Below are 15,660 nucleotides of genomic sequence, written 5' to 3' on the forward strand. Positions count from 1 at the left end.
TGCTTTGGTGCAAACACCTCATCCCTGGTACCACAGTTTCACTTTCTACAATATAAATCAATTTAATTTGTAATAGTAATAAAAACCACATCAGATTGACGTGTAGCTCACCGAAGCATGGCAGTGACAGGGGGACGCTAGGGGCTGCTGTAACTCCCCTGGACTAACAATAGCACCTCTGTAGCGATGATTCTTTTTATGTTTCTGGCACAACGCCCACTCTGCCTCCTACAAGATAAATGACCGTGTATTAGGAGTCGGTTGAGCCCAGGTGCAGCCTCTCTTGCTGTCTGCCGGCCAAGCGGTGAGTATCCATGTAAAGCAGCCTGATGGTCATCGTCCAACATGGCCGCCTACCTTCCACCCACTAATTGCCTGGTTCCCACAGTTCGGCCTGCCTTCACTGCCTCTGAAAAATCCCCCTCGCGCAGGCTCATCTATCAGTCAGTGACCTTGTCAGGATGCATTGCATGACTTGCTTCGTGCTTCCCAAGGTGAGGCGGATTGCTTGTTAATTACTTATAAGCTGAGTCCCCCGTCCGCCTATGCAAACCGTTGCACAAAACCAACAAACAAATACGGTTCAAGATGTCTTTATTGCATTGGACTAATTTATGGGACCACCAAGAAGTATAATTATGTTTTCAAGCTTCACATTTAAGCCAAAAGAAATTCCCTTTATAGTTTGCCTTAGCTTGAGAATGTTATAAACCGAGGTTCCTTCATAAGTATTTGATCATCACCATTATTATCAACCCAGAAATCATTACCAAAGTCCCAAATGAACATAACAGACATGAATTTATTGCAACAAAGGCACACTTTTGTTTGTTTGGTTATCAATAAAAAATAAATGACTGAATTTGATCATGGCCATTGACAGTTTGGGAACAGCTGGTCATTTTTACTAAGAAGCATGAGTTATTTTGTTGTACTTATTATTTACTTTTTTCTTGTCCTTGACACAGACTAAAATGGAAACGTGGCACCAATTATGATCAAATAAATTATAGCTTATCTCTATTAACTGAAGCTTGTACACTCAAGTTGTAAACATGCCGTAGCCAATAAGTCCAAATGCAAAATTTTAATAAAAAGAAAACATTTATTCTACAGTGGGGAGTGACCTCCCAGGATGACTAAAATCTCTTCACAGATGTGTTCACATTTAGCTATTTCTCTTTTAGGAAATCATGGAAACACAAGATTTTCTGAAGTATTGAATGGTTTGCATACTGTTGCATCAGGGGGGAAAAAAACCCCTAAAATTTGGGTCACAATCTGATTATGTTCCATTTTAGTCAATCCACTTGTTGAAGGCAAACTCTGTTTTCCAGCTACTGCATCTCTTTAAAACTAGTCACAATGCCCCTATTTTCCATCTCTGGCTTATCTTGAACCTACGACCTAATAATGTGTCACCTATTTATATTATTTATTCTTCTGATAGATTAGAAGTCCTTATGATTAATTACCTGCTCCACCTCCCCGTTTTCAGTCAATTAGAGTTATGATCAGAATCATCCACAATGCACTCCAATTGTCAATTAACGTCAAGCATTCAGCTCGAATTTTATGACTCCGCTACAAAAATTAGTACGCCCAAAAAAAACTTGCGCTAGTCGTGCCATATCGCTTAGCTTCATATCACTGACAGCACCACGGCGATCAATCATGGCAACTTCGAGGTCGTTCATCCTCTTGTGTGGAATGTGTGTGCTCTTGTTCAACCTCATGGCAGCTGCAAAAAAAAAAGGGAGTCATTGCAGTAGGACTGCGGCTCTCTCTGTGATGGAGTGACCTCTTGTCATCAAACCGTGTTTATATTACACTCACAGGCTTGTACAAGTGTTAAGATGACACATTTAAACAATAGTTAGCATCCATTTCATCGGGCTTGAGACGAAAGATGCCAAGAGTCTGTAATACTAATTAGTGGCATGTTACTAACATGACCTTTCACTCTTTAGATAACAATACAGGCTATCTCATCCGAGCTGATGATTTAGAGCAGAGGTTCCTAATAGGTGGATTCTGCTCAGGCTCCAGAATCATTTGCCTTTTTGTATGAACCCAGAATTAATATTATATTAATGTGAGCAACATTTATAATTTAAGATGTGTTAAATTTAGGTTGTCTTATTTTAACCACTCCAGCTTTCCATCAGCTTTTCTTGTCATTACAATGGTAACTGTAGAAAATGCACTGTGCACTCCTCCCATGCGATGCCAATCAAATCCACAAGTTACTGTAGAGCGTAGGTGGCAAACTCAAGGCTCGGGGGCCAGATACGGCCCGCCACATCATTTTACGTGGCCCGCGAAGAAACATTTTTGCCTCGACTTTGTGTCATTACCCATATTACAAATTGCCTTCACTTTTTAAAAATGGAGCTATTGCCATCAATTCTGATTATCATTCATCTTTTTAAACTATTTGAACAGTTTTTACTAGTCTCTGATGACAAAACTAGTTAGTTATCAGATTGTTGTGTAGCCTATACCGCATGTATATAGACGACGTTGACAGTCGCAATGGCCCTCTGAGGGAAACTATGACAACAATGCGGCCCATGACAAAAACGAGTTTGACACCCCTGAGCTAGAGCGAGTAGGTGTGTTTGAAGTCCGTTTTCAGCTCTTAGTGCTCCTTCAGATTGTTTGCATTTGAACTCTGTTTGCAAATATAAGTATACAATTTATATAATTATAGAACACTAAAACTGTCGCTTTTTAATAATAATTCTTCAGATGGCAATAACAAACTATATGGTGACTAAATAACAATGCATGCCAGGCCCTGAGGTGAAATTCTCAATTCTATACAATTGCATGCTTCTCCTCGTCATTGCAATCATGTGCGAGTCATCACGTCCGCCTTTTTTTTTGTCTAGTCCCCGCAATGAGGCTTGTGGTGGATGACAGCATGTGTAAGCAGTAACCGCTGAAGATATGTGCAATGTTTTTTTGTTGCCTGCTGACGCCCTGCTGGCCGCAGCTGCTGCTGGGCGTGACAACACGGAAGAGGCCGTAGTTTACTGTAAAGCGCTGATAACGGACTGGCCTTGAAAGTGACGCATACACACCTGCTTGTATGAGACATGGATTATCCAGCATATTTCTCCAAGTGTCTAACCATGTAAACCTTCTACATTTAATCAAATATAAAGATAACATATGGTCAGCAATCATGTATTGTTATTGCTCTCTGACACTTGTCGATCACAACGGCTTAATTCATGGCAATTTTAGTTTTGCTGTGGTGAAGAACTGTACTGCATTGTAATGAGAGCACTTTCTAGTATTTGTATTCCTTTTTTGTTATGTTAAAGGAATATGATATTAAAAAACACTTTTCAGTCTGATGTCGTACAGTTCCACACTGCTGCATATTGTTCCCAACATTTTTAGTATGAATATTTGACCAGAATCAAAAAGCTAAATCATGCACTAAATCACTGAAATATTATTAATGTTTTTAGTTTACATAAACTAGAAGGAGTTTAGTGATGGAGGGTGAAGGTGAAGAGAAACAAGCAGCAGAACAGTGCGTGTTAAACATCAGTGGACAAATGTTGTGTCTGACACATATAGTGTGGAGATACTCACTCTCCCACAGATTGTTCTCTTCTTCTTCTTATCACAGCTTCTGATATGGGACTCTTTGAAGATGTCTCACTCACTGTTGATAGAAGGGGAAATTTAAAAAAAATGCATAGCCATTGCCTCTTCATTAAAGAAAATAAGGACCAACAACTATCCTGTTTGATAAAAGCTCGTCCTCCTTAATATATAAATTGAATTTTCCCAGATGGGTTTGACATTGTTGATGATCTGGCGTTTCTTTGAATTTAAGTAACAATACATTGGGCTTTGGAGAAAGTTTAGAGTTTTATATTAGACATAAGTAGAATTTGTCTGACAAAATCAAGTTAGCAATTCCCAATACGTTTTGGGAGAATATTCCTTGAATTTACAAAATAAAAGTTCAACTTTCTAGAAGACATACGTGTCTCATTACATCTGGCCTAAATGCAACAGCGTTTCAGAAAAAGACCATTATACCATCAATCAAACATGCTGGTGGAAGTGGGATGGTCTGGGGTTACTTTGCCACTTAAGGACCTGGGTGGCTTTATAGTCATAAATTCTGCTATTTAAAAAAAATAAATCTTGAGGAAGAATTGGCCAGGAGTGCATCACAAAAGAATGCGGTCAACAGTTTTTTTTATACCATTGTTTGTGACTCACTGGTCAAAAGCTCTGTTGTTTAGTGTGTTATCTGCACATTTATGAGCAAAACAACACCTGCAGATTTGCCTGCAGAAGTGCATCTATTTTAATTCTGATGACCGGTGTTGACAGTCATATTAAACCACAAATGTTTTTCAAGCACAGCCTGTCTTTCCATGCACGCGAACACATTTGTGTTCAACTCCAAAAAAAAAGTAATGTCTTTTTCACGTGTCCCGCTAGGTCACATATCATCATATAGTTTATCATCATGTGGCTTTTTGGATGAGACAAAGCCTTCTCCGATTCCCTCATGGCGCTGGAGAAAGTTTGGCTCTTGTGTGTTTCTTGTTAAGGGTCACGGCTTGTAGTGACCGTTTGCCTTCCTCTCCGTTCTGATGTTGTTTTAAACCCAGAGTTAACCACATAGTGATCTGAAGAAGAATGGGTGTATTTGGGGACCGCCATCCGTCATTTGGGCTGAAGGGCTTGTTTTCTCTCGGAGCGGTCACCTCTGATGAATCTTTGCTAAATACTCCGCTGGGGAAGGCATGGCTAGCGTTTGCCTTGGCTTACCAGCAAATATTTCGGCCAGATTTCCTCCGTTGTGCCACAACCTTTTGCTCTCATTGCACATTATTTATGGTCCTTGTTTGTTTATCATTGGCGGACCCCGGAAGTTTTGGCAATTGTTGAGGGAGAAATAATTTTTCTCTGCTTCCATATTTAAGTCAGCTTTGCGGACATCCTCTGAATGTTTGGGTCTTCTTCTGGGATACGAATTAGCCTCTGTACTAATTCCCATAGTAAGCCAGAGAGGATTGTATTGTGGCTAGAATTAAAAAAAAACTAAACAAAAAAAAAACTCAACTAAACTCAGCAATTAATTTTTGTGAAAATGGACTGTATATAAAAAGTACTTTTATTTTTATACATAAAGGTCTTGCTCTATTGATGATAGATTGATGGATAAATTATAAATGTTCATACCCCCAACCCAAAATCAAATCACTCACCACTTATGGTGAGGTCACAGGAATTCTTGATGAATATTCCAGATGGCGATGATGGGAAGTGCCTGACATTCATTGTCCACTATCTTAAATTCACACTCTACACTTGATCTTATCGAGTGTTGGTGGGTTAGCAGAGTTAAGTTGCAGGCAAGAATTTCTTCAAAATCTATCATGTCGTGGTGTGAATGGTGAAGGTAGCGTATCCTCTTGGGTGGAATAAGTCATTGTTGTTCCTCATCAGTCTTTGTTAATTTGCACCAACATGATGACATCATCTTCACCTATGAAGCATATATATGTATTTATATACAGTGGAAATGAAAAGCAAACACATCCCTGTTGAAATGCTATGTTGATGTGATATGAGGAAAAAAAGGGACCAAGACAATAAAAAAATATATCTGCCATTATGGACTATTACCCTAACAATTCAATTAAAAATATAATTGTCAATTAAGGAAATAAAATAAGCATTGATATTATCAAATGTAGTATTATAATAATAATAATAATAATAATAATAATAATAATAATTTCCCACTTTTTTAAACTGTAAATTGCATGGTTATGTAATTTAAATTTCCATGTTAAAAACAACTGATGACAGCTTAGTTGCATTCCTGTGGAGATGCATGTAGAGTCAAGGTCAAAACATGATTTTTCGTCCTCGTGTGTAAGCGTTTTTGACGGTGTGCCAAAACAATGCAGTTTGCATAACTTTCCGTTACACATTTATCCATCACTTTAATTCTTTAAGTCAATTTTTTTTTCTTTTAGTGCTACACAAGGCCTACATTTTAAAAACACTTTGCTCGACTTACTGTTACTGACACGATGTGCATCTTCTTACTTCATCCTATTATGAAAGTATTATGAAAATTTGCTGTGTTTCAAACTAAGGAGGTGAGTCAGAAGCATCACAGAATTTGGGTCAGGGTGTGTTTGAGCATTGTGTAATCACTTTAATTGTTTTTGATTGTTTAGATTCTTAACTGTACTGTATTTTAAGCTATTTTCAAATAAATGAACTATGAAAACGCAGATTTGAAATGCTAAAATGTAAGGAGAATTAGTATCATTGTTGCCATTTTGACTTCCAGCAGCTTTAAACTTTTTCTCACTCTGGAACGAATCCACTTATCCATCTTCATTTACACCAATGCAGAAAAGTGAGCCACACATGAACTTGGCCAATCGAATACAAATGTGTGGTTAGTCAGAGCCTGCTGAGAAGTCAGTGAGGGTCAGGGCAAGGCGAAAACCTTTCTGACTCCGCCCCCCCTGGCCTGTGTGACTATAGCCAGTATTTGAGTCTTCAGGGGGGCTAAAGGCAAGGCAGTTGTGGAGGCGCAGAAACGAGGCTGTGATACCCTCACGCACACTCCCACTCACTGCACTTTGAGAAGGAAGCAGGCACACCTCCATTTTGGTCATCATCCATTCTTGTCAGGGTTCCCCTCAGGCAGGAATGATGGCTTGGTAGTTTGTGAGCTGTGACTTGTGTTTTGTTGAAGAGGTTGACTCCTTCATTGGAATTCCATCTTTCTTTTTGGACTCTTAACTCTCGTACCCAATGCTGACCGAAGCGTGCGGCGCCATGTCGATGGGCTCGGATGTTCGAGATCTGACTCTCCTGTCTCCAAGCCCTCAGGTCCCCTCCCTAGGTGGGGCAGGAGGTGGCTGTGGCCAGTGGACACAACTGTTGGACCTCCATCCCGGCTCTCCCTACAACTCCCTGTCCTCCCACCACTCCCTCATCAAGCAGGAGCCAAGCTGGGGGGTCGCCGACCCTATCGAGGACCCCCACTGTGGACTCGGGGCCTTTACGTTGCACTTCTCGGGCCAGTTCACAGGCTCGGGCCCTTGCCGGGTGGGGACCTATGGAGAGTCGGCGGCCGGCCAGCCCAGGGTTTTTCCCAATGGAACCTACTGTGTGGACAGTCCTCCTGCACCCAGGAACCAAGGTAAACATTTGTCAGCCCAACATTACACAGATGTCAACAATTCAAGGGATGATTATCTTCTCAGAAATGTGACATCCTCTACTGTGTATTTGTTGGGTTTTTCAGCCGTGTTGTGTCTAGGCAGGATGTTATGTGCTTTACTGGGACAACATGCCCTATGTCAGGAACTAACTTGACACTTTTCTGGAAGCACTCTGACAGACGCCGCCGATAGCCATCACCGTCTTGCTGTACCGTAACCTGTTTCCTTACATGAACTAATCACGGGCACTTTTTAAATTGTCCCTCCAGACCACAGTTTCACAAATGTTTTCAGCTCAAGATGCAAATGAAAGAGGACATTTTCACTCTTAAAATTAAGACTGCTTAACATTTTACTCCAATATCCTACAGAGAATACGATAAACCAATAGAAATTAAGCTGCAACCCTGAATGTGAGAAACATTGATCAATATATAGTGACACATTTTATTATATAATACTGTGATCTTTTTCAAACATGATTTACATTTACATGGCAAAGTATGAGCATAATTTTTGATTTTTATACTTCTCTGACAAAACTGAAGATTATTGTTGCTACTGGGATGTTTTGCAATTATAATAGACAAATTGAACAAGGCAGCTTGTTAAGTGGATCTTGACAAATGTGCCTTTGACAAATGTGGCTCGTTGCATATACTTACTTATACAGTGTATTAATCACTGAGTGTTGCTATTGTTATTCTTATTTAACAATACACATTACTCTGCCTGGCTAAATAAATAAATAAATAAATAAATAAATAAATATGCTTTGTCATAAAATTGCACTCATGATTTGTTGCCCTTCATAATGCAAGATGGATGCCAAATGCCGTAGTAGAACCTTTAGCCAATATAATGAGAAAAATGTTATCATGATTCAAAGAATAGCCTGTTATGCTGGTTATTATAGCTGTTATGAATTAATAATATTTCATGTAAAATAATTAATATAATACAATCATTTGATGGTATTCAAATATTTACTTTCTCAAGATTTGTTTGAGTTCCCTAAAGGGTTAACAGATATAAGATTTAAATGTTTACCTTATTTATAATTTACGATATATTTTTTATATAAATCGTGGTGGACTCTACAATCTGGATTTGCAATCTGAATTTGAGAATTTTTTATGCAACATAAATATGAAACTTCTTGCAAACAAAACTCCGTCAAGTCTGCTGGGGCTCGTTACTCGGAGGTCAGAGGTTGAACTGCGGACGTGTGCGCTGATGTGACTTCCACAGACACTGTGCGAGCGCTCTTGTTCGCTCGCTAGTAAAGTACTTTTTGATGAAGTGATAAACTGCTCTGCAAGATGCGGGGATTTGAGTAAGAGATCGGAGTCATTTCTTTTCTGGAGAAACCTCTCAACGGCCCTCCTAGGACTTACTTTTGAGAATTCCTAACTTCTGCTTGAACTCTCCTCTTTGAGAAGATCTACATTCCTATTCTGATAACTTAAATGTAGGTAGCATTGATGTGATCCGTTATCCTTTTGTGGGAAAACCCCTCGGTTTGTTGTAAATATTACCATTAGGCTCACTCAATGGTGAAAACTAAGAGCCAGAAAATATTTTTACATTTAATGATCCAGTTATCCTTTAAAGATCTGTGTAACTTTGTTTTTCTTTAGGGTATGGTACAATGGGCTTAGACGGGAACCCCAGTTACCCTCATACGGCGTCTCACCACACCCCCCAGCTCTCCAGCCTGTCCTTCAAGCACGAGGACACACTGTCGCCACCAAACAACATTGGTAACAGTCTACTTCCTGGCACGTTTGCACTAAACTCACTCAATAACTGGAACACGGCTGCGTTCACGGCAAGGTCATAGACGTAGCCCATCATTCTTTCTTTTGTTTTTCCTGTCTCTATTGCTCTCTTTCTCTTGCAACGACTAACTCAGTCATAGACCTTCTGTAAATCAAGTATTTTTCACACAGCACTCAACTGCCTTTGCGTTTTTCCCATCGTGACACAGCAGCCCACTGTCTGATAATGTAATGTGTGCCTGGTGTATGATGCACAAAATACATGGCACACAGTTGCATTAACAAGGCAAGAGTGTGTTGAGTATTAAACTGAACACAACTGACCCTGTACTGCATTAAAAATGACGGAAAACTAGGCAGTATGTGCTTCTGTATGAAACTAAAGAACTATAAAAAACTATAAACTATAAAGAACTATATTTGGTCATGGCATGGTTTCTAACAAGCAAATAAAAGTAAAATCCCCCAAACAATACAAATGACAAAATATACAGTAATGTGATGTAATGTAAAGTTTTATTAATATGACCAAATGTCTGCATTTCTTTACTGCTTATGAAAACTGTAGACCTTATGATTGTGGTATTATGACTTTATTCCTGGACATAAAGTAATGTACGCTTAAATGTACGCTTGGCTGAGTCTGTGACAAACTATGAGTCGGCTTCCAAGGCAAAGTTGTGCAGGGATGACCTTCAAATCCCTATGACGGTGATTAAGTGTCATTTTGCAAAACTCTGTATCATCGTTACTCCATTCTTATATCTACCATGTACCATTACCATTGTGAGCCAGGCAAGCTGTTTCATTCATTAATGTAATCTTTATACTACTTAATAAAGGTAGTAGCTATTCTTCCAATACAAGACATTGTATTAACAGAATTGATTTTTGTCGTTTGCAGTTGAGCAGCAATATCCCCCTCCTCATCTACCTCCTCCTGCCCCGCCTGTGTTCGGGTGCCACAATCCTGCAGAATCCTGCCCAAGCAACCAAGCACTACTGTTGAGAAACTACAACGGGTACAGTCATTTGTTTTTTTCCCCCTCCCTGATCACCGAAATCCCATCCTAAAAATCTTTCATGATTTGAGTCATGAGTGATGCTGAATAAAAGCGGAGTAAAGTAAGGCTGAGAATGCACTTTTATGCCCAGGTTGGACATTATGTGGACATTTTAGCAAATTCCCGCTGGGTGGTACTCCAACATGTCTGTTCATTCCTTCTGGCCCAAAGATCCTTCTTAATATCAGCCATTCTAATGCGTTCATCACACTTGTATTTGGCTTTCTTAACCTGTCATATAAATATGTATTATCAGTAACCCTGGATTGGCTGTTATTTATTATAACATAAAGCACTGACTGTTTACATTTTTTTACAGGCCGTCACACAGTCACAGTAATTTATTACCAAAAGGAGCAAAACAAATTAATATACGAGTAGAAAAAATAACACAGTAACTATTCTGATTCTGACTATTCAAGATTCAAGTTTGTCTTCCCTACTAGTTCAAAGGAACACATCTTATAATGCAATGCAAATGCAATATGAATATCATTGGAGGCAATTCTAGTATTGGTATTGATAAACTAATAAGTGTAAAATTGTGTATCGTTTTTAACACGCCAGTTCTGAGTCCTGAAACTGCAGGCCTGAAAATGAGTCCCCCGGCCCTGCCCAATGTGTTCCCAACTTGTGTTCATTTTGATGGAAAACATTTCTTTGGGTGAATTGGGTCGGAATTCTTTGAATACCGACTCGGGATGTTTTGGGGAAGAAAGAGGAGCATGTGCAACCCAAATACTGGAACAGCAGATGATAAGAGGAGACTTTGCTGTTTTCAGTAAGAACTTATGGCATGAGCTGGAAAAAATCAAGCGAACGCACGGACGCACGCTCACACGCCCGCACACACACACACACACACACACACACACACACACACACACACACACACACACACACACACACACACACACACACACACACACAGTGTATATGTATGTCAGATAGCTGTGAGCCTTTCCACAGTTGACCGTAGTTCAGAGCTGATTATTCTCCTTCCCTCAAGGACTTCTCAAGGAATGAAAGCCAGAATCCCCCCCACCCACCGCCCCCTCGAAACGTTCCCGTCTTTAATGATACCGAGGACAGAGTGATGTCATGCGGTGGTTCGTGGCGTACAAGGCACCGAGTCGCACCCCCGCTCCCCTGCAGACAGATACAATCCCATCTTTGAGTGTGTGTGTGTGTGTGTGTGTGTGTGTGTGTGTGTGTGTGTGTGCACTCGTGTGATATGCCAAGGTAAAGCCCATGTTTTTTAATGAGCAGCACGGTGGGCGTACAGGATGTGTTAATAAGCAAACCATTCGGAATCCCCCTTCATTATCTGCACAAAGGGAGAGGAGGAACATGAAGAACCTTTAGTATCATAAATATTGCCAGCATGCTCCATTAAAAAAAAAAAAAAAAAGCAAGTAAAGATGAAACACGCTTATCGTTATTTGGTAATTGTTCAATCCTTGTTGTTAGAATATACGTATACCAACAAAACACTCTGCCTTGACTTTGATGAGAAGTGACGCTCATGCTGAAAAAGTCTCTGGTTTATTTTTTATCTTTTATTTGTCTCTTGCCTGATATTGTGTTGCAGAGCCATAGAAAAAGCCAAATGCAAGCAGTGGCTTGATGCCCAATTAACTGAGCAATAGCAAGATATGTTGCATGCTGGTATTCCAGGTCCTGGATTGTTGGCTTCCGGATGCAAACTGTGTGCCAAAGAAAACGTACTGTGCGCCCTGACTGTCTTGTGATTCTGATTCAGATACTAAATATTTTACGAGTCTCAGAAGGGCCATTCCGTTTTATAGTCTAACCATGCATAGTATTTTACAAAAAAAAAATTTGTTTTCTTTTTGTAATTAGAAAATAGCACTATCCTATTGTACTTTCTACAACAAACATTGTGATAACAAGAAAATAGAATGTAAAAAATTAAACAGTTTATGTATCATGATTAATCAATATTAATCCATTGTGACTCCTTCTGGTGTGCATGATTTAGCCACCAGAGGGCAGTATAATATAGCATTGCAGACATAAACACAGATGAGTTCCACAACTACTGTCCATGACTCAGCAGCTGGAAAATTATTTTTTTCCCAAAGGATAAAGAGTATATGCCTCTTAGTGGTGTTATATTATCCATCTGCATGTGTTGATTCACATTTTGTTCAAATATCTGTTGCTTAAATAAACATCAACACCAACACAAAGATGCAATTCATTAGCTCGTGTAGGACGTTTTGCATTGTTTGTTAGCATTAAACAAACCCTAACCCAAAGGAATGTTTTGAATACATAACTTGTGATTATCAGTGTTTTATGTTTAGTTTGACAGTAAATGCCAACTGGGATTGATATTAAATAGAATGAAGCCACATTTTTTCAAGAATTTCTCACTATCAAACTGATAGTTGTTGAGAAATTTTAAGTGGAATTCCTTGCCACCATGCAACACTCATCTCAAAAGTCATTCCCTAGCCTTAATCTCGTAAACTGGGTCACTCTTATCTCAAACCAGCTAAGCAAAGTCTCAGAAATGAAAACATCATGACATCAAGAATAACCACACCCGGTGTCCGTACAGCAGAACAGAATGCAGAATAATCTTCGGTTTATTTTGCATTTTGTGATTTTAGCTGCCTCATGGCAGAAGGGATTAAAGAATTTTGGAGAGTGGTTTGCATACTGCACCTTGAAATGTATGACTGATCTTTTTGGCTTTCGACTTTCTCATCAGTGATAACCTGTACCAAATGGCGTCTCAGCTGGAATGTGTCACGTGGAACCAGATGAACACGCTTGCGTCTTCCATGAAGAAGTAAAAACAACCATTTGTTCTCAAGTCCAATAGATAACCCTAACTAAACAAAATCTTTCATTTCTTTTAATTTGTGTATTTTCTTTTGTAGCGGCCACACGACCAGCTACGACAGTGATCCTATACCCCCGCCCCCTCCCATGCTGGTGAGCACCCAGTACCACATCCACACGCATGGCGTGTTTAGGGGGCTTCAGGTCCGTCAAGTGAATGCACGCGCATGCACAAAGGAGATAAGAAAACAGCTCTCGAATAAATAATATGTGTGCTTCCCTGTCCAAAAGGATGTAAGACGAGTTCCCAGTCTCGCTCCAGCAGTTGTAAAGTCATCCGAGTCCAGTGAGAAGCGTCCTTATGTGTGCACCCATCCCGGCTGCAGCAAGCGGTACTTTAAACTTTCACACCTGCAGATGCATGGAAGGAAACACTCGGGTGAGTTTATCTCTGAATTATTATACATAAATGCAATGGTTGTATGAAAATTCCTGGATTAAAGCAAGAGCTATAACAAATTATTCACCCATGGGTGGGCGAAACGTTGAGCTCGAGAACAATGATGTAAAAAGTCTACACACCCCTGCTTAGATGCCAGCGTTTTGTGATGCAAAAAAGTTACAAAACTCTTCACACAAATCTTTCCAAGAGGGCAAATAAATATAAACAAGTACTAGATAATTAACAAGATTATGTGTTTGCACGAGTGTGCTGTGTTCACGCACAGGTTAATGAAATTGTAATAAAGCCGTAGAAGAATGAGGTGGTTGATGTTTCAGGTGAGAAACCGTACCAGTGTGATGTCACAGAATGCGGCCGCAGATTTTCTCGATCAGACCAACTGAAGAGACACCAGCGCAGACACACAGGTACAATAATGTCACACTTTTTATCTATACAACAATATTTTCACTCATTATCAGGACTGTATATTATTAGCCGTATATCATCCATGGGGTTGGCATGGTGATTGACTGGTTAGCACAACAGCCGCACATTATAGAGGTCACTGGTTCCATTCCAGGCCCTGACAATCCTGTGTGAGTTTCATCGAGCAGTGGTTGAGCTAGAGGGGGGGCTATATCTGTCAAAATTAATTGAATAATCTAACTTTAACACTAACATATTTTTCATTGCTGAATGTGACAAATTCTAAGTCGAAATAACACATTTAAAACCGTGTTTGTGCAGGAGTGAAGCCTTTTGAGTGCGAGACATGTCAGCGCAAGTTTTCACGGTCAGACCACCTTAAGACTCACACTCGGACTCATACAGGTAAAACAAGTGCGTATACCTTTTTATTTTCCTCCACTGCATCCCTCTCCTGGTCAGACTTCTGACTCTGGAGATGGACTGCTTGATTATTGCACTGAATGTTTGAACAAGCTTTTTCATTCAACGCCCTTTCTCTGACTTATGTTTAGGCGAGAAGCCGTTCAGTTGCCGCTGGTCAAACTGTCAGAAAAAGTTTGCCCGCTCCGACGAGCTGGTGCGCCATCACACCATGCATCAGAGGAACCTGACCAAGCTGCCGCCTGCCATCTGAGCCAGGAAGGTGGCGATGCAGTGTGCCAGCCAATAGTGCGAGAGAGCCAGGTCAAAGGTCGTGGTGCCTTGCCAAATGTGCATAAGTGGAGGTCACAGCTGATGCCAATCCACCTCGACCACAAGGCACCCGCATGGCCCGCAAGATGCAACTCAGCCAGCACTCTTATTGGGTCATCTCCACTGAGGTGACTACCATCTTATAACTGAGCCCAGAATTTCAAAAAAGACGACACAAGGAAAACAGTTGATGTTCTATTTTTGAGATCATAGCACACTTGCACTGTTATTTGGGTTTTCTCCTAAATGCTGAATCGTGTCAACTGGATTTAGGAAATGGACAGCGGTGATTTGTGGGGGATGTAAATACATACAATGCACGCCTAATAACTTTGTACATATATGTAGATGCTTACTTTTGAAGACATTCGTTTTGTACGGTGTATTTTTTTATGTCCATAAATGCTGAACTACATCATTCTCTGGTGTGTGCCTTAGTGTGTTTGCGCTGTCAGGTTAAGAGGCCACCTATGATCGAGGTGTTTGGGGAGTGACGGGTAGTAAAACAGCACCCCACCGACGCTCTGACAGGGCGCAGGTCTCACCCTCCTAAATCTCTGCCGCACATCTTCATAACTGGAAACATCTGGAACTCAATAAATCGTATTTTAAAAAAAAGACACATACCAAAGTGTCACTACCTCACTGAGGGCCCCAACATGCATTTTTTTTAAGGCTTTATAAGTATTGAAGTATTGTGACGTGCGGGTATTCTACCTTAAGGAAGCAAAAATGGAAGAAAAGATGATATTAAAATATAGAACATTTGTGAGGAAGGATTATGGAAAAATCAAGATAATTACATCACTGCTACATTGACAATTGGTAGGAAAAATCGAATTGTGCTGATTGGCCTTTACACAGTGCTGACAGACCTTCACCTGCTGCTAGTAGGTACGTTGGATATAAAAAGTCTACTCAGCCTAAAAAGCCTACTAGAACATCTGGAATTTATTTATTGTTATTGAAAGGCACTTGAAATTGTGTAAGGTGTGTGCTGACTCCTATGGTTAAATGGAAATGGTTAATTCTCAGCACAGCCACACCCTAGTAAGGTGTGTACAATTGTACAATCACAATTTCCATGAGTACATAGTTTAATGATCGCCTTGCGGTACTGTCCATACTAAATTAAGAAAGGCATTTTACCCATGAAACCA

At 40.1% G+C, this 15,660-nt stretch overlaps 1 protein-coding gene across 3 annotated transcripts; it reads left to right on the plus strand.

Moving 5' to 3' along the window:
* The first annotated feature begins 6,348 nt into the window (after positions 1-6,348).
* On the plus strand, positions 6,349-15,149 carry wt1b (WT1 transcription factor b). 3 transcript variants are annotated; one of them, XM_085907847.1, is made up of 9 exons: positions 6,349-7,213; positions 8,876-8,998; positions 9,921-10,038; positions 12,821-12,901; positions 12,993-13,098; positions 13,186-13,333; positions 13,675-13,764; positions 14,087-14,170; positions 14,320-15,149. In XM_085907847.1, the coding sequence occupies exons 1-9, from the start codon at positions 6,823-6,825 to the stop codon at positions 14,439-14,441; spliced, it is 1,263 nt and encodes a 420-aa protein (XP_085763973.1). In that variant the 5' UTR covers positions 6,349-6,822; the 3' UTR covers positions 14,442-15,149. The 3 variants fall into 3 exon arrangements, with proteins under 3 accessions (XP_085763973.1, XP_085763974.1, XP_085763972.1); XM_085907848.1 differs by having other exon boundaries at positions 6,350-7,213; positions 12,993-13,047; positions 14,087-14,179; XM_085907846.1 differs by having other exon boundaries at positions 6,353-7,213; positions 14,087-14,179.
* The last annotated feature ends 511 nt before the right edge of the window (positions 15,150-15,660 follow it).

The sequence above is a fragment of the Syngnathus leptorhynchus genome, chromosome 3 (assembly GCF_054491065.1).
Source record: "Syngnathus leptorhynchus isolate UIUO chromosome 3, UIUO_Slep, whole genome shotgun sequence".
In the NCBI taxonomy this organism is placed as follows: Eukaryota; Metazoa; Chordata; class Actinopteri; order Syngnathiformes; family Syngnathidae; genus Syngnathus; species Syngnathus leptorhynchus.